This window comes from Pongo pygmaeus, chromosome 20 (assembly GCF_028885625.2).
Source record: "Pongo pygmaeus isolate AG05252 chromosome 20, NHGRI_mPonPyg2-v2.0_pri, whole genome shotgun sequence".
NCBI classification, from domain to species: domain Eukaryota; kingdom Metazoa; phylum Chordata; class Mammalia; order Primates; family Hominidae; genus Pongo; species Pongo pygmaeus.
In genome coordinates, this window is record NC_072393.2 from 50433457 (window position 1) to 50459604 (window position 26148).

Consider the following 26148-nt stretch of genomic DNA (forward strand, 5'->3'; position numbering starts at 1 on the left):
AACTTGGTGAGTTTGGTGGTGATTTCTCGGTGCCTGGAACTGACTCCAGCTGAAATCTGGGCGTGGTTGGAGAGTAGCTGGGACAGACAGGAGAGTCCCTGAGGGCTGGTGAAGACTTGACAGAGACTGGGGAATAATTGAGTGAAATTGGTGAGTTTGGTGGTGATTCCGCGGTACCTGGAACAGACTCCAGCTAAAATCTAGGTGGGGTTGGAGAGTAGCTGGGAAAGACAGGAGAGTCCCTGACGGCTGGTGAAGACATGAGAGAGACTGGGGAGTAACTCAGTGAAATTGGTGAGTTTGGTGGTGATTTCTGGGTGCCTACAACTGACTCCCGCTGAAATGTAGTCGTGGTTGGAGAGTAGCTGGGACAGACAGGGCAGTCCCTGAGGGTTGGGGATAAAGACGTGCTAGAGACTGGGGAGTAACTCAGTGAATGTGGTGAGCTTGGTGGTGACCCCTGGGTTCCTGGAATTGACTCCCGCTCAAATGTGGGCGTGGTTGGAGACTAGCTGGGACAGACAAGAGAGTCTGTAAGGGCTGGGGGTGAAGATATGAGAGAGACTGGCGAGGATCTCACTGAGGTCGGTGAGTTTGTAGGTGTTTGTGGGGTGTGGGAGACCGACTCCCGCTGAAATCTGGGCGTAGTTGCAGAGTAGCTGGGACAGACAGGAGAGTCATTGATGGCTGGGGGTGAGCTGCTGGATGAGGCAATAAGAACATATGGTATATTACTGATGAATGAGGTGACTGTGAAGAATCTCCAGAGGAGGACACGGGAGAACACAGTGACATGAGTGATTGTCGTGCTTGGTTAGGAAAGGGAAATGTCAAGTTGTGAAATTCTGTTGATGATGGACGTGAGAGTGGTGAAGCCCTGCGGGAGGATGTAGAGTACTTCCACATCCCTGGTGAGGAGCTGCCCCTTGGGTCTGAGTTTCTGGGAGGGGAGAGGGAGAAGCTGGGTGAGGCAGGCATGAATCTTGAGGAGTCAGGGCTGGGGGACCGCTCATAATCTCCCGAGATCTGTGAGTTTCTGGGGGACTCCTGGGTGCATGGGGCAGACTCCCGCAGAAACCTGGGGATGGTTGGAGAGTAACTGGGAGACACAGGAGAGTCCCTGAGGCCTGGGGTTGAAGAGATGAAAGACATAGGGGAGGAGCACGGTGAGCGACCTGAGTTGGCAGGTGATTCCTGGGTGTGGGGGGCTGACTGCAGCTGAAATCTGGGGTTGTTTGGAGAGTAGCTGGGAGACACGGGAGACTCCCCGAGAGCTGGGGGTGAGCTGCTGGGTGATGGCAGTAAGAACATGTGGTATATTATTGATGAACGTGGTGACTCTAAAGAATCCCCAGAGGAGGACACGGGAGAGCCCAATGGCTTCATCGATTGCCCATCACGGGGAGGAAAGGGAAATGGGAGCTTGTGGGATTCTGGTGATGACAGAGGCGAGTATGGTGAAGCCCTAGAGGATGGTGAATGGTAGCTCCGGATCCCTGGTGAGCAGCTTCCTCTTAAGTCTGAGTTTCTCAGAGGGGACAGGGAGAAACTGGGTGAGGCTAGCATGGATCTTAGGGAGTCTGGGCTGGAGGATCCTTCATAAGAAGAGCCAGAGAAGACCCTACTGTTCTCAGGTGCAGACATGATTAGAAAATCTGCAGCTCCCAGGGACCCCTACCAATTTTCTAACCCGCAGAATGAAGGAGTGTGTGTGTGTGTGTGTGTGTGTGTGTGTGTGTGTGTGTGTGTGGTGTGAGGTATGTGCTCCTTAAGAAAATGGAAATAACCAAACCAATGAGACAGACAGACAGACAGGCAGACAGAGATTCACTTAGCCAAGTGTTCTGTCCTGTCCTCTGAATCCGCTTCCAAGTCGCAAGACGCTGTAAGCTCCAAGTCCACGCAGAGCCCGCAAAACGCTCCGGCAGCTGCTCTGCTCCGCGAAGATCTGAGTACAGGCCCGCCAGGGTGGGTTTAAATAGCCTCGGGCGCAGCCCCGCAGCGGAAAGGGCGGAGCTTCACTCCGCCTTTCCATCAGTCACCCCCAACTTTTCCAGGCTACACCTCGTAGGAAACTGTTCTCCTGATTTGATTTCATGCGCCACATTTGGGACAATCTAAGAACTTACAAGTTGTGTTGGCCAAAGATATTATGAATTACATGCACGTAAACACTGAAAAGCATCTAGTGGTTCTGCGGTTCTCACATTGTGGTTTTGAGACCAGCAGCATCCTTGCAACCCTCAAATCCCGGAGATCCACACATCTGTGTTGTAACGAGCCCTCCCCCTGACCCTGATGCATGGCAGTTTAAGAATTACCTGTGTAAGCTCTCCCTCTCCCTCTCCCTCTCCCTCTCCCTCTCCCTCTCCCTCTCCCTCTCCCTCTCCCTCTCCCTCTCCCTCTCCCTCTCCCTCTCCCTCTCCCTCTCCCTCTCCCTCTCCCTCTCCCTCTCCCTCTCCCTCTCCCTCTCCCTCTCCCTCTCCCTCTCCCTCTCCCTCTCCCTCTCCCTCTCCCTCTCCCTCTCCCTCTCCCTCTCCCTCTCCCTCTCCCTCTCCCTCTCCCTCTCCCTCTCCCTCTCCCTCTCCCTCTCCCTCTCCCTCTCCCTCTCCCTCTCCCTCTCCCTCTCCCTCTCCCTCTCCCTCTCCCTCTCCCTCTCCCTCTCCCTCTCCCTCTCCCTCTCCCTCTCCCTCTCCCTCTCCCTCTCCCTCTCCCTCTCCCTCTCCCTCTCCCTCTCCCTCTCCCTCTCCCTCTCCCTCTCCCTCTCCCTCTCCCTCGCCCCTTTCTTCAGTCTCCCTCTCCTTCTTTTTTCGGTCTCCCGCTGTTACCGAAGCTGGACTGTACTGCCATGATCCGGCTCGCTGCAACCTCCCTGCCTCGGGCTCCGGTGACTCTCCTGCCTCGGCCTGCCGAGTGCCTGGGATTGCAGGCGCACGCCGCCACGCCTGAATGGTTTTTGTATTTTTGGTGGAGACGGGGTTTCGCCGTGTTGACCGGGCTGGTCTCCAGCTCCTGGCCTCGAGTGATCTGCCTGCCTCGGCCTCCCGAGGTGCTGGGATTGCAGACGGAGTCTCGCTAACTCAATGCTCAATGGTGCTCAGGCTGGAGTGCAGTGGTGTGATCTCGGCTCGCTGCAACCTCCACCTACCAGCCTCCTGCCTTGGCCTCTTAAAGTGCTAAGATTACAGCCTCTGCCCCGCCGCCACCCCGTCTAGAAAGTGAGGAGCATCTCTGCCTGGCCACCCATCGTCTGGGATGTGAGGAACCCCTCTGCCCGGCCGCCCTATCTGGGAAGTGAGGAGCGCCGCTGCCCGGCCGCCCATCGTCTGGGATGTGAGGAACGTCTCTGCCCGGCTGCCACCCCGTCTGGGAGGAAGGGAGGAGCGCCTCTGCCCGGCTGCCCCGTCTGGGAGATGAGGAGCACCTCTGCCCGGCCGCCCCGTCTGGGAGGTGAGGAGCGCCTCTGCCTGGCCACCCCTTCTGGGAGGTGAGGAGCGCCTCTGCCCGGCCGCCACCCCGTCTGGAAGGAAGTGAGGAGCGCCTCTGCCCGGCCGCCCCGTCTGGGAGGTGAGGAGCGCCTCTGCCTGGCCGCCACCCCATCTGGGAGGAAGTGAGGAGCGCCTCTGCCCGGCTGCCCCATCTGGGAAGTGAGGAGCGCCTCTGCCCGGCTGCCACCCCGTATGGGAAGTGAGGAGCGCCTCTGTCCGGCCGCCCCGTCTGGGAGGTGAGGAGTGCCTCTGCCCGGCCGTCACCCCGTCTGGGGGGAAGTGAGGAGCACCTCTGCCCGGCCGCCCCGTCTGGGAGATGAGGAGCACCTCTGCCCGGCCGCCCCGTCTGGGAGGTGAGGAGCGCCTCTGCCTGGCCACCCCTTCTGGGAGGTGAGGAGCGCCTCTGCCCGGCCGCCACCCCGTCTGGAAGGAAGTGAGGAGCGCCTCTGCCCGGCCGCCACCCCATCTGGGAGGAAGTGAGGAGCGCCTCTGCCCGGCTGCCCCATCTGGGAAGTGAGGAGCGCCTCTGCCCGGCTGCCACCCCGTATGGGAAGTGAGGAGCGCCTCTGTCCGGCCGCCCCGTCTGGGAGGTGAGGAGTGCCTCTGCCCGGCCGTCACCCCGTCTGGGGGGAAGTGAGGAGCACCTCTGCCCGGCCGCCCCGTCTGGGAGATGAGGAGCACCTCTGCCCGGCCGCCCCGTCTGGGAGGTGAGGAGCGCCTCTGCCCAGCCGCCACCCCGTCTGGGAGGAAGTGAGGAGCACCTCTGCCCGGCCGCCCCCTCTGGGAAGTGAGGAGCGCCTCTGCCTGGCCGCCACCCCGTCTGGGGGGAAGTGAGGAGCGCCTCTGCCTGGCTGCCCCATCTGGGAAGGGAGGAGCGCCTCTGCCCAGCCGCCACACCGTCTGGGAAGTGAGGAGCGCCTCTGCCTGGCCACCCCGTCTAGGAGGTGAGGAGCGCCTCTGCCCGGCCGCCCAGTCTGGGAAGTGAGGAGCGCCTCTGCCCGGCCGCCCAGTCTGGGAAGTGAGGAGCGCCTCTGCCCGGCCGCCCAGTCTGGGAAGTGAGGAGCGCCTCTGCCCGGCCGCCCTGTCTGGGAGGTGAGGAGCGCCTCTGCCCGGCCGCCACCCCGTCTGGGAGGAAGTGAGGAGCGTCTCTGCCCGGCCGCCCCATCTGGGAAGTGAGGAGCGCCTCTGCCCGGCCGCCCGGTCTGGGAAGTGAGGAGCGCCTCTGCCCGGCCGCCCCCTCTGGGAAGTGAGGAGCGCCTCTGCCCGGCCGCCCCGTCTGGGAGGTGAGGAGCGCCTCTGCCCGGCTGCCACCCGGTCTGGGAGGAAGTGAGGAGCGCCTCTGCCCGGGCGGCCCGGTCTGGGAAGCGAGGAGCGCCTCTGCCTGGGCGGCCCCGTCTGGGAAGCGAGGAGCGCCTCTGCCCGGCCGCCCCGTCTGGGAGGAGAGGAGCGCCTCTGCCCGGGCGGCCCCGTCTGGGAAGTGAGGAGCGCCTCTGCCCGGGCGGCCCCGTCTGGGAAGCGAGGAGCGCCTCTGCCCGGCCGCCCTGTCTGGGAGGTGTACCCAACAGCTCCGAAGAGACAGCGACCATCGGGAGCGGGCCATGAGGACGATGGCGGTTTTGTTGAAAGGAAGAGGGGGGGAAGTGTGGGGAAAGGAAGGAGAGATCAGATTGTTGCTGTGTCTGTGTAGAAAGGGGTGGGCATAGGAGATTCCATTTTGTTCTGACTAGGAGAAATTCTTCTGCCTTGGGATGCTGTTGATCTATGGCCTTTCCCCCAGCCCCATGCTCTCTGAAACATATGCTGTGTCAACTCAGGGTTAAATGGATTAAGGGCGGTGCAAGATGTACTTTGTTAAACAGATGCTTGAAGGCAGCATGCTCTTTAAGAGTCATCACCACTCCCTAATCTCCAGTACCCAGGGGCACAAACACTGCAGAAGGCCGCAGGGTCCTCTGCCTAGGAAAACCAGAGACCTTTGTTCATGTGTTTATCTCCTGACCTTCTCCCCACTATTATCCTATGACCCTCCCATATCCTCCTCTCCGAGAAACACCCAAGAATCATCAATAAATACTTCATAAATTAAAAAAAATAAAAAAATAAAAAAAAAATAAAAAAAAAAAAAGAATTACCTGTGTAAGTGACAAGACTTGAAGAAAAAGTGGAGATATGCGTTGTATAAACATTCTTTTGCTCTGGAACCACGTAGAGACTTGGGAGCCATTTGGGTGGAGCATTCATTGGATGAGGGTGCTTGGCTTAGGAATATCAAGGTGTGGCTCCAGATAATTCAATCATCTAATTAAGTTTTCAGTTATGCTAATCTGTTTCAAAATTTCGTTTGTGTAAATTCTTTGACTCAGACTGAGAATGGCAATGCCGCAACCCCAATTTCCAGGGAGGGTTGAGAGCCTCAGGCTGAGTTGATCACCAATAGCCTATGGTTTCACTCATCATGCCTATATAATGAAGGCTCCATAAAAACCCAAAAGGACTGGGTTTAGAGAGCTTCTGGATAAAACTTCCTGGAAAGTAGTGTGCACCTGCCCCCATGCCAGGTCCCATGAATCTTTTTTTCTGAATTTTTTGCAATATCCGCTATCATAAAATCGTAAACGTAATTGGTTCCCTGCATGCTGTGAGCTGTTCCAGCAAATTAATGCAACTAAATCAGGGAGTGGTGGAAACCTGATTTATTGCTATTTGGTGAGAAGCCCAGGTAAAACAACTTAGGGCTTGCCATTGTTATTAGAGTGGGAGGCCAGTCTTGCGGAATTGAGCCCTGTGGAATCTAAGGCTATGTCTACGTAGATAGTGACATAATGGAATTAGAAGACACCCAGCTGGTGTCCACAGCAGAATGGATTGTGTGCTTGACTGACTGAAAGAAATCTCCAGACTTGTCGTCAGATAAATCTTCTGTGTTGATTGTTGTGATGTGAGAGCGGAGGAAAAACAGTTTTTGTTTTTTTCACTCAGCCTAAAATGTAAACGTGTCCATTTTCTCATGCTATTGAGGATCACATGATTTATTATAAAAATGTTTAATTTTTGTCAGCTTGATATATAAAAAGGACGTTGGTTTTCATTTTATTGCTAACAATCAAGGTGGTCATAGTTGATATCTTTTCGTCATTTTTCTTTTCACTGCATTGTTATGTCTTTCACCCACTTTTTAATTATTTAATTTTAAATTTAAACAATTTTTTACACCGGGTGCAGTGGCTCACGCCTGTAATTCCAGCGCTTTTGGAGGCCAAGGCAGTCGAATCACGAGGTCAGGAGATTGAGACCATCCTGGCTAACTCGGTGAAACCCCATCTCTACTAAAAATACAAAAAAATTAGCCGGGCGTGGTGGTGGGCACCTGTAGTCCCAGCTACTCGGGAGGCTGAGGCAGGAGAATAGCGTGAACCTGGGCAGCCGAGCTTGCAGTAAGCCAAGGTCGTGCCATTGTACTCCAGCCTGGGTGAAAGAGCAAGAGACTCTGTCTCAAAAAAAAAAAAATTTCTGGCCAGACATGATGGCTTGTGCCTGTAATCCCAACATTTTTTCAGTCCAAGCTGGGAGGATTGTTTGAACACACATGTTTCAGACCAGCCTAGGCAACAGAGTGAGACTCTACCTGTATAAGAAAATTTTTAAAAATCAATTAGGCATGGTGGTGCACACCTGTAGTTCCAGTTACTTGGGACACTGAGGTGGGAGGATCACTCATGCCCAGGAAGTTGAGGCTGCAGTAAGCAACAGAGCAAGACCATGCATCAAAACATACAAACAAAAACCAAAACAAACAACAAACAGAAATCATTTTTTTTAATTGGGAAAGATGGTATCAACACTGATGAACTCTAATAAACTTTTAATAGAGGAATTTTACCACTTATATTTATAAAACATCTTATTTTTCCTTTTTACAATGGCTTTTAATTTTTTGATTTATTTTTATTTTAATAGGATTTTGAGAAACAGGTGGCATTTGGTTACACAAGTAAGTTCTTTAGTGCTGATGTGTGAGATTTTGGTGCACCCATAACCTGAGCAGTATACACTGTACCCAATTCGTAGTCTTTCATCCTTCACCCCCCTCCCATCCTTCCCTCCCCTCCATCCCCAAAGTCCATTGTATCATTCTTATGCCTTTGCATCCTCATAGCTTAGCTCCCACTTATGAGTGAGAATATACAATATTTGGTTTTCTATTCCTGAGTTATTTCACTTAGAATAATGGTCTCCAGTTCCATCCAGGTTGCTATGAATGGCATTAATTTGTTCCTTTTTATGGCTGAATAGCATTCATATACATATATATGAATCACATTAGATATATTCATATATATGTGAATCAGAGCAAGACCATGCATTGAAACAAACAAACAAAAACCAAAACAAACAACAAAAGAAAAAATTTTTTTAATTTGGAGAGATGATATCAATACTGATGAACTCTAATAAACGTTTAATAGAGGAATTTCATCACTTATATTTATAAAACATCTTATTATGTTGCTATAAATATGTGTGTGCAACTATCTTTTTCATATTATGACTTCTTTTCCTCTGGGTAGATACCCAGTAGTGGGATTGTTCATTTTTTTCTGTTGAATTTGCTTTTAGATTCTTGGTTATCAAGTCTTTGCCTAAGCTAATGTTTGAAGGGTTTTTCCGATGTTATCTGCTAGCATTTTAAGGTTTCAAGTTTTAAGTTTTTGATCCATCTTGAGTTGATTTTTGTATAAGGCAAGAGATGAGGATCCAGTCACATTCTTCCACATGTGGCTCGCCAATTATCCCAGCACCATTTGTCGAATAGGGGGTCTTTTCCTCACTTTATGTTTTTGTTTGTTTTGTCAAATATCAGTTGGCTGTAAGTATTTGGATTTATTTCTGGGTTCTCTATTCTGTTCCATTGGTCTTTGTTCCTATTTTTATATCAGTACCATGCTACTTGGGTGACTACAGCCTTATAGTATAGTTTGAAGTCAGGTAATGTGATGCCTCCAGATTTGTTCTTTTTGCTTAGTCTTGCTTTGGCTCTGCGGGCTCTTCTTTGGTTCCATATGAATTTTAGAATTGTCTTTTCTAGTTCTGGGAAGAATGATGGTGGTATTTTGATGGAACTTGGGTGAATTTGTAAACAGCTTTTGGCAGTATGGTCATTTTCACAATATTGATTTACCCATTCATGAACATGGGATGTGTTTCCATTTGTTTGTGTCATCTATGATTTCTTTCAACAGTGTTTTGTAGTTTTCCTTGTAGAGGTCTTTCACCTCCTTGGTTAGAAATATTCCTATGTATTTTTTGTTACAGCTATTGTAAAAGGGGTTGAGTTCTTGATTTCATTCTTAGCTTGGTTGCTGTTGGTGTGCAGCACAGCTATGATTTGTGTACATTAATTTTGTATCCTGAAACTTTGCTGAATTCACTTATGAGTTCTAGAAGCATTTTGAAGGAGTCTTTAGGGTTTTCTAGGTATATGATCATGTCATCAGCAAACAGCAGCAGTTTGACTTTGTCTTTACTGATTTGTTTCTTTCCCTCCTTTTATTTGATTGAGGTTGTTGTTCATTTTCCTTCCTTTCGAGCAGTGATTTTCAAGGGGTTACTGTTGGGTATTTTGAATGGATGACTTCTTTATTGAGAGAATTAATTTGCAGATGCAGTATGTTTAGCATTCCTTACTTCTGCATACTAGACACATACCCCAGTCACTGGGGCAAATAAAGATCACTTACACAATTCAAAAAACTCTTAGGAAGGCTATTTCACTCCTGTTTGAGGGTCACTGTTCTATTTTTTTCATTTTCTTTTTTTTTTTAGACATAAGATCCCATGCTGTCACCCAAGCTGGAGTACAGTGGCACCATCATAGCCCACTGTACCCTGAACTTTCCAGACTCAAGCCATCCTCCCACCTCAGCTGCTTGAGCAACTAGGATTACAGGCCACAGTCACTGTTCTATAGTTGGGAAGTAAGAGCAGCTCCTAGATGAATTATACGAGAACTTTCTCCTTTGTTCTTAACAGCCGTTCAAGTGTGTATTTTCAGACTAAAGACAAGCTCTTAGACTAGGTAAAAGTAACATTTAAAAATAACTGTAATAATAAAGAGTATATAAATAATAAGGTAAAGAAATATACTAAATTTAAGACAAAGTGAAAAAATAAATACTAGATGAAATCTAATGAAAAGAAAGCAGGTACAGTCTTCACTGAAAAGTAAACTCAAGGTGAAAATGCAAAATACTTAAAATCTTAATGAACTTTTTGGTCCATCAAGAAGATATGACCATTATGAAACTTGTACAGGGTCAGCATCACTAAATTTTAAAATCCAAAATGTTTCACAATCTGAAACTTTTGGAATGTGAACATGACACAAGTGGAAAATTCCACCCCTGAAATATTTGCTTTCTTTCTGTTCTTTTCATTAATTGATTTTTCTTTGGTCATCTGATGAAGGCAATCTTTGCTTCTGATGGTTCAATGCACACAAACATTGTATACAAACTTTGTGAACAAAATTATTCGAAATAATTATATAAAATTACTTTCAGGCTTCGTGTATAAGGTGTATATGAAACACAAATGAATTTTGCGTTTAGACTTGGGTCTCATCCTCAAGATATCTCATCGTATATGCAAATATTTCAAAATCTGAAAAAAAAAAATCTGAAACACTTCTGGTCCCAAGTATTTCAGATAAGGAATACACCACTTCTATATCTAATAACACGACTTTTAAAAAGTAAAGCCACTTGTATACCTAATAATACGACTTGTGAAAAATGAAGCAGGCTGGGCACAGTGGCTCACGTGTGTAATCCCAGCACTTTGGGAGGCCGAGGCGGGCAGATCACAAGGTCAGGAGATGGAGACCATCCTGGCTAACACGGTGAAACTCCATCTCTACTAAAAATACAAAACAATTAGCCGGGCGTGGTGGCAGGTGCCTGTAGTCCCAGCTACTTGGGAGACTGAGGTAGGAGAATGGCGTGAACCTGGGAGGTAGAGCTTGCAGTGAGTTGAGATGGTGCCACTGCACTCCAGCCTGGGTGACAGAGAGAGACTCAGTCTCAAAAAAATAAATAAATAAATAAAGCAAATGCTATAGAGAGGAAAATGACAAATTTACCATTATAGGCTTTCTTTTTTTCTTTTTCTTTTTTTTTTCTTTTTTTGAGACAGAGTCTCACTCTGTCGCCCAGGCTGGAGTGCAGTGGCACGATCTCGGCTGACTGCAACCTCTGCCTCCCGGGTTCAAGCGATTCTCTTGCCTCAGCCTCCCAAGTAGCTGGGACTACATGTGCTTGCCACCATGCCTGGCTAATTTTTGTATTTTTAGTAGAGACAGGGTTTCACCACATTGGCCAGGCTGGTCTTGAACTCCTCACTGCGTGATCTGCCCACCTCGGCCTCCCAAAGTGCTGGGATTACAGGCTTGAGCCACCACGCCCAGCCTGGGAGCCTTTTTGACGTGCAGTTTTCAACCATTGACAGAGGCATAATGAAAAAATCTAAGTAAGCACAAATAAGCGTGTAGGAAATTTAAATAGCACAGTTGGCAAGTCTGGTGAAAATATAAATGTATGCATATCCATCTGATAGAGAACACACATTGTTTTCCAAAAGACACAGATGTCACAAAAATTAACCTTGTATTAGGTCAAAAATAAAAATGTTCCTGAACTCGTTTTTTTAAAATTCAAGTATGTCAAATTAAATCAAGTAATCCTTCAACTTAGGGCACTATATAAGAACATCAAACATGTAAACATCAAAAGACAGAGATAAGCCAAAATAATTTCACTGTCCCTTTATGTGCCCTAAGTTGCGATGTCAAGCTATAGTTGGATAGTATTCAACCATTTCCTGCCCATTGCCTAGAGGTGAGGGTCTTCACTTCTCTGTCTAGTCTAGGACTGGAAATGCCTCACAACCCCTACAGCTTGAGGGTGCATGGAAAAGGGAATGCCAGCCAGATATTCTAAACAGAGCCTCTGCCAGCAGAACCAGGTGACCATTCCTAGGAGACAGATTGTTCTCACCCGTTATCAGGGCTTTCCTCCAGGCTAAAACTGTGGGCCTCTGATGGAATTCTTATTCAATTTTCTTACCCCATTAGGGTACCCAAATTTTTCTTTAATAGAAATCTTATCTTAAATGCAATAACATAAAGTAAAATAAAGCATAAGTCCCAACAAGGGGAAATTTTCAAAAAGAATCTGAAAACTTCCCGTGTTTTCTTGTTATGTTGTAATTTGTCTCCTTTAGGAGACTCTCACTACTCCTGCAATTCCCCTATTAACGATTTAGACAATGGTTGTTAATTCCTTCTGCTTCTTCTGAGACTAAGAAACAAATTACAGGGCTATGTTATTTCGCAAGTGTAGATTATCCAGAGTCTTCATCAACAGAAACAAAACATGGTGGGGGGCGGGGAGGGAAATATTTAGGTGAATTTTAATTGAAAACTTTGGTTGTTTTAACATTAAAAGACATGCCTGTAAAATAAGAACCTATAAAAGTCATCACTAAAATGGTAAAGTGCTCATTTCCAAGTACTAAATACTGAAACGTCTTATTTTCATCGTTGATAGTGATTTATTTAACATTTCATTATTTTATCGTTATTATGATTGTCATTATTTTAGACGAATGCACGGAGGTCAGAGGACTTCCGCGCAACCCCTGACTTCACCCGGGTAGCCTTGCGAATGGCCACTGCTGCGCGCGGGGCTTTCTGGGGATTGTAGGCCATAGGCCTCTATGCGCATGCGCCGTGGTACGGACGTACGCTGCGGGAGACATTGGGATGCTGGGGTGAGTCCCGCCTGGACCGCGCCCCTCTTGGAGGCGTAGCCAGGAGTAGGGGTGTAGAATGTGCAGCTGTGACCCGTCCCTGTGGACTGAAGTAGGAGGAGTGGAAGAGGGGACTGGTGACCAATGATAAGGCCTCGTGGGTGGGGAAGTTCAGCGGCCCAACCTACCCGGGATGGGATGCGGAGAGCTTGGGCTGTTTGGGGAGCAGCCCTGGGTTTGACAAAACAATGCATCTTCACGTTTCATGACAGCGACTTGCGCTGTGCATCCTCGGGTCGAAGCTTACGGTCAGTCTCGGGATGTGCATCTCTGGATGAGGGCAGAGGGGCGCTGGCTCAGGCTTTGGGAGTAATGCCTGGGGCTGTGCGTCCCTGAATGGGATGAGGGATTTGCCTAACCATCTTGTCTCTGGGTATAGAGGATGGCTTGGGCTGTTCTCGCTCAGTCTGGTGGGGGCGATTCTGGCTCAGCACCCCTAGGTTCTTGAAGGGGGAGTTGTCTTGTGTCTGAACTCTGGATTTTGGCAGTTCTGACTCCAGCGGGGCATTTCTGACTTCAGGGCAGAAGTTCTGGCTTCTGGCAGTAAAGAAACAACTCAGACTGTAATAACTATGGAGATTAATGTCACCGAATACATTTTGAAAAGAACTGCCCCAGGCCGGGCGCGGTGGCTCACGCCTGTAATCCCAGCACTTTGGGAGGCCGAGGTGGGTGGGTCACGAGGTCAGGAAATCGAGACCACCCTGGCTAACACGGTGAAACCCCGTCTCTACTAAAAAAAAAAAAAATTACAAAAAATTAGCCGGGCGTGGTGGCAGGTGCTTGTAGTCCCAGCTACTGGGGAGGCTGAGGCAGGAGAATGGTGTGAACCTGGAAGGCGGAGGTTGCAGTGAGCCGAGATCGCGCCACTGCACTCCAGCCTGGGCGACAGAGCGAGACTCCATCTCAAAAAAAAAAAAAAAAAGAAAAAGAAAAAAAGAAAAGAACTACCCCAAATTATTAACTCCATTCTCACCTTACATGCTGTGAGCCAGGGAGTAGGGACTTTGAGGATTATAAAGCACATGAGCAAATATAAGTTGTTAAATTACACTCAACAAATTTGAAGTTTGAACACTGTATATTTGATAAAGTTAGAGATTTAGTGTTAATTATTTTAGGTGTAATAGCAGCATTTATTACATTTCTGGTCGTGTTTCTGGGCAATTGCAGTTCCAGATTCAGCTGCACTTTTCCTCTAGGTCTTCATTCACTGAAGAGGTTGATATGGGCATCTGGTCTCATTCCTGATGCATTCCTCAGATCAGAGTAGTTGTCAGGGTGAGGGATGAGAAAGGCATTTGTGTGAGAGAGCTGTGTGGACTTTGACAGATAGGGAATAAACAAGAGTCTTGAGGTACCATGTGTCCCATGCCTTTGGCTCCCCACCTTTTCCACCCTGCTGTCTGCCCTGAAAGGCCACCATTGCCTTCTGGCCTTGCTTGTCTTTGGCCAATGGGACGTCTCAACAGGAAAGTTTGGAGAGAGGAAGAAGTGTGAGTTGGAGTATCTTGTCCCCCATTTCTCTCTCTGCAGGATTGTCACAGATTAGCTGCCCTTCTAAACAACAGGTCATGGTTTGTGTGGCCCTGGCCAAACAGTCCTCTCAGTTCCAGGCTCCAGGGACTGCTCCCTCCCCTTACCTCTTAAGGCCCAGTTATTATAATGGCACCTCCCCGTCACTTCCCAGGATAGAGCCTTATCCACTGTGACTTCCTTATCCCCAGCCAACACCATTGTAAGCCGTCTGTTTATTAAACTCCCCTCAAATTTGAATGTGCCATCTGTTTCCTGCCATGGCCCTGACTTGATACAGGCAGGTAGTGTCTGAAGCCAGAAATTCAGGAAACCGAACCCCCAACCATATATGTGTGAGTGCATGTGTGTAGATGTGTGCTTCAAAATAAACCTGTCCCGTTATTGGCTCTTAAGTGAGAACAGGTACTGGAAGTAGAGGGTGAGTTTATGTCTTTGCATGTGCGTCTAATGTATAATATCCAAGCCAATTCTATTTGTGCATTTGTTAATATTGAGAAAAATTGATTGAGTGCTTGTTAAATGATAAGATCCTTACCAAGTACAGTGGATAAAAGACTACAGCTTGTTTTTTTTGTTTTTTTTTTTTTTAGGATTTGTAGTTTTTTGACAGGGGAAAGGAGAAGTGTTTTCTTGGTAGGTTTTAACTATTGTAAAATGATGTAATTCATGCTGTACTAATGAGTTGAACACTCCTTATTTTGGCCTTTGTTGGAGCCCAAAATAAAAAGTGATTAATGATGTCTCTTAAAGGTAGGAAAAGAGAGAAAAAGACTCCAAGGATTTATCAAAAAGACATTTCATATTCTATTAACCTGATTCTATAACCCTGTGAGGTGCAATTCAAAGGGTAGCCCACAGACCAGTGCCAATAAATGATATTGGTCTGTGACCAGATAATTTGAGAACTTGAGTGTAGATGTTTAAAATTTTGTCTTATTGATTAACGTAATAATAACAGTTGGGCTTAATTTGCTTACCTTCTTAATTTCCTTTTTCCAGTAATTTAAATTAAAATTGCATACCTTCTTAATTTTCTTTTTCCAGTAATTTCTTTTTACTGTATCTTACCGAAATATCAGTCTGTGACAGACTGAAATTAACCATAATAATAATTTAAAAACTAGTCCTTTATCACAGTTAGTGTGAGAAGCACTATCTGAGAAGGCAGAAACTGGTTTTGGGCTTTTATTTTTTAATCTTCGGAGTTTCCACAGTGCCTAAAGTGGCAATTTTATACAGTAAATTTCACCACAAAGGCCAGAGGCAATTGTGTTTACAGAGTTTATCAGATGGAGTCCCAATAAAAAATAAACAGAACACTCGAATTGGGTAATTTGAGAAGAGCTTAATAAAGGGACAGTCTATAAAGTTGTAGGCAGGCTGTGGTAATCAACAAAGGATACTGCAATATTTCAGAGCTAGTGATAGGAGGATAACTTACTGCCTTTAGGACTGAAGAGCTAAGGGAGGAGGCAGTCGCTAAAACCTGAAGAAAGATTTATGGGATGACAGCTGCCTGATGGAGGCCATGACCTTTAGTCAGTGGATATGGAACATAACCATTCCACAGCAACCTCTAGGGAAAAACCTGGGGGAATAAATATTCTGACTTCACTCTTGTCCCTTCCCTGGACCTCTTGCTGGCTTTCCCCATTGGCTGAACCCAACTGGAAGCTAATTGGCAAGGGAATCCACTGATATAAGCAGAACAGAAAGGGGCTTTAGTGTATATGAAGTGGCAAGCTTAGAAGCCCTCTGTCTACCTACTTTGGTCTACCTGCAGTCTGAGGACATTTATAGCTCAGTATACTGTGAGCATTTCCAGAGCAGAGAATGTGTCTTATATGTCATAGGTGTGTCATCAATACTTGCAAAAGCAGGGGATAGAATGGGTGCTGGAGAGAGAGTTTAGGAAGACAAGAGTCAAGGTGTAGATGTTTAAAACTTTGTATTATTGATTAACATAATAATAAAAATTGGGATTTAATTTGTATGTCTTGGCTAACTACAAGTCCTTCAGACTACAGGCCTGGCCGTACAAGATCAAGTCTTGCAAGTGAAAGTGGAAATAGCAGAAGGTCCCTGTCATCCTGAGATTGCTCTCTCTCTCTTTTTTTTTTTTGAGACAAAGTGTCTCTCTGTTGCCCAGGCTGGAGTGCAGTGATGCAATCATGGCTCACTGCAGCCTCTGCCTCCCAGGTTCAAGTGATTGTCCTGTCTCAGCCTCCTGCATAGCTGGGATTACAGGTGCCCGCCACCATGCCCAGCTAATTTTGTATTTTTAGTAGAGACAGGATTTCACCATGTTGTCCAGGCTGGTCTCGAACTCCTGGCCTCAAGTGATCCACCCGTCTGGGGTTCCCAAAGTGCTGGGATCACAGGCATGAGCCACTGTGCCCAGCCCTGAGATTTCTCTCTTAATCAGCAATTCCAGAGCCTCTTTTCCAGCAGAATTCAGAAGTAGATTATGTCAGTTCATTCACAAGTCTGAGAAATGGAAAAGAATGTGCAGGTTTTGACCCAAAAGCTTGAGGAGAGAGATAGGAGTTACACAGTGGTCTGAGATTGAGGGACTGGGTTTGAATCGAGGGAAGTCTTGAGGAGGTTGGAGTTCAGTCTGTTCAGAGTGAGAAGAGACGATATCTAGGGAGAGGAGAAAGTGTGAGAAACTTGTACAGGTAAGGAAGGAACCAATGTTCATTCACAACTTGTTGGATCCATGATCTCATGGATTCTTTCTTCTTTGCAGTTCAGCTTTTCCAGAATTCTGCCCTTTCCAAAAGGAAGATGGTATGATTAAATTCCAGGTAAGTTAAGGGTATCTTTTGCTTTAAATATACTGTTCATTCTGAGGAACTAGACACTTCTGTTTTCTGAAAGGAGGTCAGCATGTTTTGAGTGACTACTATGTATTAGGTACTTTTCTGCTCATAATGACTTTGTGAGGCAGGTGATGTGACTCCCTTTATAGAAGTGAAGAAACAAACTCACAGATTTCAAGACGTCTACTTTGGTGCTATTCTAAGTGTGGTTCATGTACCAGTACCAGTCCATGAACTCCTTGTCACTGCCCCATGAGGGAAAAAGAATCAAGAGTAAGTTCAGAAACTTTTATAGCAATTTGGTGTTGCCACAGCATCTGAGTGCATGGGCAGCATATACATGACCATACTCTAAATGTCACCAGTCTACTTCAATAAGTAGCAAGATTTGAATGGGTATGTATTGGTCAGAGTTCAACCAGCAAGACAGACCCAATAGGAGATACATTTTAAAAGATTTATTGTAAGGAATTGACTTATATGATTATGGGGGCTAAGTAGGCAAGTCCAAAATCCATAGGGCAGCCCCTCAGGAAGGGTGGGCCGGAACTCTTGGACAGACTGAAGCTACTGTCTGTGGGTGGAATTTCTCCCCCTTCCAGGGAAGCCTCAACTCTGCTCATAAGACCTTTCAGTTTATTGAATCAGACATACTCAGATTAGTTAGAATAATCTCCCTTAAAGTCAACTGATTATGGACTTTAATCACATCTACAAATTATCTTCATGGCAATACCTAGATTAGTGTTTGATTCAATAACTGAGGACTGTAGCTTAGCCAAGTTGACACATTAGAAAGACCATCACAGTGTGGCAGAAGGATTTTCTTTTAATCATAAAAAAAATTAATGATGAAAATACACAAAAAAGAGCAAATGGTATTATGATCCTCCATTTGCAGTACCCATCATGCAGTTTCAACAATTAACTTTTTGCCAAAGAGATTTGCTTAATCTCTTTTTCAGTTTTTTCTTTTGCAAAGTATTTGAAGGAGGCATGCTATTTCACATGGTATTGGTTTTTCTCTGAGCATATCACTTTCGTAGAGTACCTTATTATATATGCAACTAAAATGAATGAGCTCACACTTTTATCCTTCTGCCTGGAAACCATCTTTCCCAAGTCCAAGATTCATTAGGTACATTTTCTGTCTTCTAAATTACAGCAACAGTTCACCAAATGTTCACCACTACATCAGCCAGGTCACCATGTTTCCAGCCTCCTATAACAGTGTCCTCAATGGTTTTGGCCTGGACCTAAAGCCAATGCCATGAGTATTTGGTAGCACTCTGCTGGTTTTGGTTAGCTTGGGTATGTCCTCATAGCGAAGACAGAGGGGCAAGAGAGCAAGTGGGCACGTGAGATTTCTCAAGGCCCAGGCTTAGAACTGGCACATTATCACTTCTGCTTCATTTTGGTAGCCAGAGCAGGTTACATTGCCAAGTCAAAACTAAAGGGGTAAGGAAACACACTCTGGTCCTTTAGTGGGATTGGAGAGCATGGAAGAGGATATTTCTAAACAGCAATCTAATTTACCACACTCTCTATGTATTTCAGTATATATTTCCTTAAAAATGGACTAATGAGATAATAATTATTTGGTATTATCTAATACCCAGACAATAATCAAATTTCCCTGATTATCTCAAAAAAATTTTGACAGTTGGTTTGTTCAAATGGGATCTTAACAAGGTCTATACTATCATATAGTTGGTTGTTGTATCTCATAATGTCTTTTAATCTAGAGAAATCTGCCCCTCTACTTTATTCTCTCCTGCTATTGACTTGTTGTAGAAACCAAGTTTGGTGTCCTGTGTTCTTTCCTACATTTGGAATGCATTTGTTTGCTTCCTTTTGGTGTCTTTCAGTGTGTTACTCTATCCACAGTATTTCTTGTAAGTGGAAGCACCAGATGCTTGAATAGATTCAGGTTCAAGGTTTTACAAGAATATTTCATAGATGGTTTTACAAGAATACTTCATAAAGGAAAAGATTTAAAGATTTTTTGCATGTATTTATTGGTTTATAAATTTGGTTTCTTAATATCTGGGGGCTGTCTTTGTACCTGCATCCTATGGCAGTCACTGCCTAGGATTCCTACAAGGGATCCATCCAGCTACAAGGGTGGTGGGGAAATGAGTGTTTTGTTTTCCCAGGCTCTATAGTTGAGGCAGAGAAGGGAGAATGGGGAGTAGGCTGGGTGAACCTCTATTTGTTACCCCTTCTCCCTACATTGGAACTCCCCAAGTAGGCTTCAGTGTATCTGTATTTCCTGAATGATTAACTCCAATTCAATTTTGTTGCCTCCCACAGAAGAAGGCATACAGTAGTGCTACTGAGAGAGTAGTGCTATTAGGACAACCGTGTTGATTCCCCTAGATTTTGTTTTTAATCATTGTCAGATTTTGCTAATTGGACAATTGTTAGTAACATATTCTTTGTGAAGTCCTTTGTAACTGCTTACAACTTTCGTTTGAAAGCTCTGCTTTATTTAGAGATGCAGAAGCTGTTGAGAGAACATATCTGTAAATACTTAACTCTGAGCAGTGTGATATATATAGCGATAGAAATATTTTATGTAAAAATTGGTTTCTTGATTAGGAGATGGTTATTAATATCAGATTATTCCCCACATCCTTTTATTTTAAGAAATTTCAATTTATCAAGAAAATGAAAGAATAGCATAATGTGTAATCTTCACCTAGATTCACCAGTTGTTAACAATAACCCACAAACATCTGCATAATATATGTATATACACACACACATCTCTATATTTTATTTTGATGACCCAGTTGGGGATAAATTGCAGGCATCATTATAATTCATCCCTAAATATGTCAGCTTATATCTCCTAAGAATAAGAGCATTTTCCTACATTTCCACATTATTGCTAACATACTCAAGAAGTTTCACATTGATACCATTATTTTTTGATACTTAGTTGATATCCAAATGTTCTTAATTATCCTAATAATCTCCCTCTTCCCTTTTCTGTTTTTTGAATCTAGGAGCCAATGCTTTAAGTTACCCTGTCTTCTTACTTTCTTTTAACATGATAAAAATAGATTAATCTGCCATGAAAAAGTGAAAATACCTAACCTTGGTGTGTGATGGGAAATGAACTCATGAAACACTACTGGACTTATGTATCTGCACAACACATTAGTATGGATTTATCTGCGCCTGTGTCCTGGGCCATATTTTATAATTTGATTAATATTGTCCTTTGGGAATCCCTGATTCAATAGGATTAGTGTCCTCATGAGAGAGACTCAACACAGCTTGCTTTCATTCTCCCTTTGCCATGTAAGGACACAGTGAGAGGACGGCTGTCTACAAGCCCAGAGAAGAAACCTGAATGAAACCTATCTTGGTGGTACCCGATCTTAGACTTTCCAATCTCCAGAACTGTGAGAAATAAGTTTTTTTGTTTGTTTAATCTAACCCAGACTATGGTATTTTATTAAGGCAGCCCAAACAGACTAAGACCAGTCATTTGAATGGACGATTGATGTGGCATGTGGTTGATGGTTTAGGAAAGGGTGACATTCAAGGACGTGGCTGTTGTCTTCACCAAGGAAGAGCTGGCACTATTGGATAAAGCCCAGATAAACCTGTACCAAGATGTGATGCTGGAAAACTTCAGGAACCTCATCTTAGTGAGTGAGTAACTGAGCATCAGACCACTGGACCTGTTTCCTCAAATCATCATTTCAAACCAGATAGAATATTCCAGTTAGATCACAAAGAGAAACTTTGACCACTGGAGAGAAAACTCCTAAGAGCTGCATGCACAAGTTAGGACCCTGCAGTTAATGAGCTTTTATAGATCATTGTGAGGATGTGGCTCCTTGTGATGGGTTTGTGAGGGAGCTCTCCCCAAATCTTGCACCCCTGGCCTGTGGGCATTCAGTGCAGGAAGTAAGCCCTTCCTCCCCTCCTCACATATTTAGGCTCTCATTCTTTCCTCATATTTCTCAGAATGAGACTCATAAAATTCACACACCACCAAGGACCTTGATCTATTGGTTGCTTCTGGAGAAAAGTCAATGTTTATCCAATGTTTTGGATAAACCAGTGTTAATGGAACCATGGGAGAACTTTGATTTTGTTGGAAGTTACAATAGCCAACACTTATGGGTATATAGTAACTGTAATCTAAGTGTTGGCTTATTTGATTACTTTTTGATAAATATCCAACCTCATTTTCATTTCTCAGAGTTTCATGTACAGTTAGGTATTACCTAAGTTTAGTTTATAAGATAGTGATATGGTTTGGCTGTGTCCCTACCCAAGTCTCATCTTGAACTGTAGCTCCCATAATTCCCATATGTTGTGGGAGGGGCCTGGTAGGAGGTAACTGAATCATGGAGGGGGGTCTTTCTCGTGCTGTTCTCATGATAGTGAATAAGTCTCATGAGATCTGATGGTTTTATAAATGGGTGTTCTCCTGCACAAGATTTCTCTTTGCCTGCCACCATGTAAGACATCCCTTTGCTCTTCCTTTGCCTTCCACCATGATTGTGAGGCCTCCCCAGCCATATGGAACTGTAAGTCAATTAAACCTCTTTCATTTATAAATTACCCAGTCTCAGGTATGTCTTTATTAGCAACATGAGAACAGACTAATACAGATAGTTGATGTTATTATTCCCCTTTTATGGATGTATTACTCCATTTTCACACTGCTGATAAAGACATATCTGAGACTGGGCAATTTACAAAAGATAAATGTTTAATGGACTTATAGTTCCACGTGGCTGGAGATGCCTCACAATGATAGTGGAGGTGAAAGGCATGTCTCACATGGTGGCAGACAAGAGAAGAGAGCTTGTGCAGGGAAACTCCCCTTTTTAAAACCATCAGACCTCATGAGACTCATTCACTATCATGAGAACAACACAGGAAAGACCCACCCCCATAATTCAGTCACCTCCCACTGGGTTCTACCCGTGACACATGGGAATTGTGGGAGTTACAATTCAGGATAAGATTTGGGTGGAGACACAGCCAAACCATATCATCCGCCCCAGCCCCTCCCAAATCTCATGCCCTCACATTTCAAAACCAATCATACCTCCCAACAGTCCCCAAAAGTTTTAACTCATTTCAGCATTAACTCAAAAGTCCACAGTCCAATGTCTCATCTGAGACAAGCCAAGTCTTTTCCACCTATGAGCCTGTAAAATCAAAAGCAAGGTAGTTACTTCCTAGCTACAGTGCAGTTTCTCCAAATGGGAGAAATTGGCCAAAACAAATGGGCTACAGGCCCCATGCAAGTCTGAAATCCAGCAGGGCAGTCAAATCTTAAAGCTCAAAAATGATCTCCTTTGACTCCATGTCTTGCATCCTGATCACGCTGATGTTGGGTTTCCATGGTCTTGGGCAGCTCCGCCCCTGTGGCTCTGCAGAGTATAGCCTCCCTTCTGGTTGCTTTCATGGGCTGGTGTTGAGTGTCTGTGGCTTTTCCAGGCACACAGTGCAAGCTGTCGGTGGATCTAGCATTCTGGGGTCTGAAGGACAGTGGCCCTCTTCTCACAGCTCCACTAGGCAGTGCCCTGGTAGGCACTGTGTGTGGGGGCTCTGACATGTGGGAATTATGGGACACAACACATGGGAATTATGGGAGTTACAATTCAAGAAGAGATTTGGGTGGGGACACAGCCAAACCATATCAATGGATGAAACAACTGAGTCATAGAATTAATAACTTGCCCACAATCACACAGCTTATAAGAAGAACTAGGATTTGAACCCTCCTAATCTGGTCCTAGGTCCTGTGTTTTTAATAAATAACCTCGTGAAACCAAAGTGTAAACTGTAGACACAGGACCTTTTGCATAAATCTGCATATCCCTGCAGTTGTTTCTCAAACTGCAGGATAAAACCCTCTTGGTGAGTCCTGAAATAAAATTACTGTATCATAACTAGCAATTTTTAAAAAGCAAAATAGATTAATAGAACAGAAAACAAAAGAATTTATCAAAGTACATTGTACATAGTATGTAACTATCAGCTGAGCAGTCTGTGTTGATGTTTGTGCCTATTCCTACTGAGTCACAATGCTGATTTTACTGTGGGTTACAATAAAAAAATTGGGAAACCACTGCTTAAACCCTATTCAGGGCAGCTCATGGTCTCCCTTTCCCTGATACTATCTTATAAACTAAAGTCACTTTCAATGAGACAACCCAGAAAGGACCTTCAACCAGAAGCAGTATCCAGTGGGACTTGACCTTGATAATCATGCCATTTTGAAACCCATCTTAGGGTCCCAAGAATATGATCATCCTCTTCTGCCTCAGCCCCCTGTCTGTTATATACCACAGTCTTGCTTCCCTGGGTGCCAGGCCATTGACAGTGCCACAGTATCTGTTCCCCATTCTCATAGTCATGGCTGTCTGAGATTCCGCAATAACTTAAAAGGGCAGAACTTAAGGAAATGGATTGTAGGATCTGAGTGGTCTCTATCTTTTCATGAAGACAAAGAACCTCGGGGAAAATAAAAAGGTTGTCTCTTAAAGCTTGTCTCAGAGGTTTACATATGCATCCCCGCACAACGCCAGGACCATATTTCACAATGTTTATCCCCATTTCAATCCCCATTGCCTTTTTATCCCCATCCCCTTTAGGCTCACCATGTACAGTTGTGCAGGTTGTACACAAACATATGTGATAGTCCTCCATATGACAGTGATGTGAAGGAAGGGAAGTTATCAGGAGATAGGACTTGTTGCTTGTTTCTGAAACCTCTTGTGACCCTTTGTGTCCCTTACTCTGCCCAACATATAAAAAACACTCCATCAATATGTATTATTTATATACACACATACACTACAAAAATGGGAGCCTTTCCCATACCTTTTGTAGCAAGATTATTAAAGGCTTTTTATCGACTACTCTTATAGCAGGGAGGTGAATTTCTTCCTTCAAAAATTTTTCCTAAGGTTTCCTTTTTTTCTTTTTTGCAGAGTGGGGGTGAAAAGGTCTTGCTCTGTCACCCAGGCTGGAGTGCAGTGGCACAATCTTGGCTCACTGCAGCCTCTGCCTCCCAGGATTAAGCAATCCTCCAACCTCAGATTTCCAAGTGGCTGGGATCATAGGCAAATCTGAGCCAATTTTTAATTTTTTTGTAGAGATGGGATCTCATCATATTGCCCAGCCTGGTCTTGATCTCCTGGGCTTGAGTAATCCTCCCACCTCAGCCTCTCAAAGTGTTGCTATTACAGGCATGAGCCTCTGCACCTGGCCAAGATTTCTCTTAATTTCCCTACAACACTTGATTTCCAATTGAAAGCGCACAGGTTAGAATTACCATGGCTCTAATTCACATGTCAATAGAAGCCAGGGACAACTTCCCACCCCATCATATTTCATTTTCTCAAAACCTCTGGACAGATGATTGACTTGTTCTCTTAGCCAAGTTCTCTTTCTTCTCATAAGAGATGGGATTAAAAACAACATTTTGAATCTTCAGGAAAAGGGGTTGAGTTACCTTTCACAAGAAGTGCTTCATTGCTGGCAGATTTGGAAACAAAGGATCCAGGATTTAACTGTGAGTCAGGATTATATCACGAACCTTCAAGAAGAGTGTTCCCCACATTTAAAAATGTTTCCCTCTGTGAAGAGTGGGCAGGCATGTCTCTTCAGATTTCTGAAAATGAAAACTATGTAGTAAATGCCATTATCAAAAATCAGGATATCACAGCATGGCAAGGCCTGACACAGGTTCTTACCCCAGAATCGTGGAGGAAAGCCAACATAATGACTGAGCCCCAGAACTCTCAGGGAAGATATAAGGGAATTTACATGGAAGAGAAATTGTACAGATGGGCTCAGCATGACAGCCTCAACTGGACCTCACATGATCATCATGAGTCCCAAGAATGTAAAGGAGAGGACCCTGGTAGACATCCCAACTGTGGGAAAAACTTGGGTATGAAATCAACAGTTGAACAACATAATGTGGCCCATGTATTACCACAGCCTTTCACATGTAATAACTGTGGGGTGGCCTTTGCAGATGATACAGATCCTCGTGTCCATCACAGCACTCACCTAGGAGAAAAATCTTATAAATGTGACCAGTATGGAAAGAACTTTAGTCAGAGCCAAGATCTTATCGTTCATTGTAAAACTCACTCTGGCGAGACTCCCTATGAATTCCACGAATGGCCTATGGGCTGCAAACAGAGCTCAGACCTTCCCAGATATCAGAAAGTCCCCTCAGGAGACAAACCCTACAAATGTAAAGAATGTGGCAAGGGCTTCAGGTGCAACTCCTTCCTTCACAACCATCATGGAGTCCACACAGGGGAGATGCCCTACAAATGCGATGCATGTGGGAAGGGGTTTGGATTTAGGTCACTTCTTTGTATTCATCAGGGAGTACACACAGGGAAAAAGCCCTATAAATGTGAAGAGTGTGGGAAGGGCTTTGATCAGAGCTCCAACCTTCTTGTCCATCAGAGAGTCCACACTGGAGAGAAGCCCTACAAATGCAGTGAGTGTGGCAAGTGCTTTAGTTCAAGCTCTGTTCTTCAAGTCCACTGGAGGTTTCACACAGGGGAGAAACCTTATAGGTGTGGTGAGTGTGGAAAGGGCTTCAGCCAAAGTACACACCTTCACATTCACCAGAGAGTCCACACAGGGGAGAAACCATACAAATGCTATGTGTGTGGAAAGGATTTTGTGTATAGCTCTGTTCTTCACACTCATCAGAGAGTTCACACTGGAGAAAAACCATATAAATGCAAAGTGTGTGGAAAGTGCTTTAGTTACAGTTCATATTTTCACTTACATCAAAGAGATCACACCAGAGAGAGACCATATAAATGTGATGAGTGAGGTAAAGGCTTCAGTCGGAATTCAGATCTTCATGTTCATCTCAGAGTCCACACGGGAGAGAGGCCCTATAAGTAAAAGGCATGTGGTAAGGGCTTCAGTCGTAATTCGTACCTCCTTGCCCATCAGAGAGTGCATATAGATGAGACACAGTACACACATTGTGAGAGTAACAAGGACCTTCTGACTCATCAAAGACTACATGAGCAGAGAGAAACATTATAAACGTAGTAAGTCAGGGTTCAATTAGGAAAACAGAAGCCACACTGTATTCCAGATGATAGAGGCTAACTCAGCCTTTGGGAGGGCTGAGGGAGGAAAAGACAGGGACGCTGCCATCGATGATGTCAGCATGACAGGCTGGGGGTTCGCGCTGGCACAGGTGCTGGCAGCCACATCAGCAGGCAGGTGGGTCCCGATGCACAGCTGAGGGGTGATGATTGCCTGGGTGGTGATGTCGGCCATTAGATGCGCCTCTTCTGCAGCAAGTGTGTGGCAGTAGCAAGTAGAAGGACAAGCCTGTATTTGATGCTGGAACACGGAAGGGGCTCTTCTGCGGCTAGGTGTGGGACCCTGAGCAGGAATGT

The 26148-nt window shown here is 45.2% G+C and overlaps 1 protein-coding gene across 1 annotated transcript; it reads left to right on the forward strand.

Annotated features, from left to right (window-relative positions):
- The first annotated feature begins 12480 nt into the window (after nt 1-12480).
- LOC129019949 (zinc finger protein 285-like) lies at nt 12481-25793 on the forward strand. The gene is given in 6 exon segments (XM_063658911.1): nt 12481-12601; nt 16642-16699; nt 20254-20380; nt 21071-21073; nt 24163-24321; nt 24324-25793. Coding segments are annotated over 6 exon segments (1920 nt in total). The 5' UTR covers nt 12481-12491; the 3' UTR covers nt 25787-25793.
- Nucleotides 25794-26148: the final 355 nt, after the last annotated feature.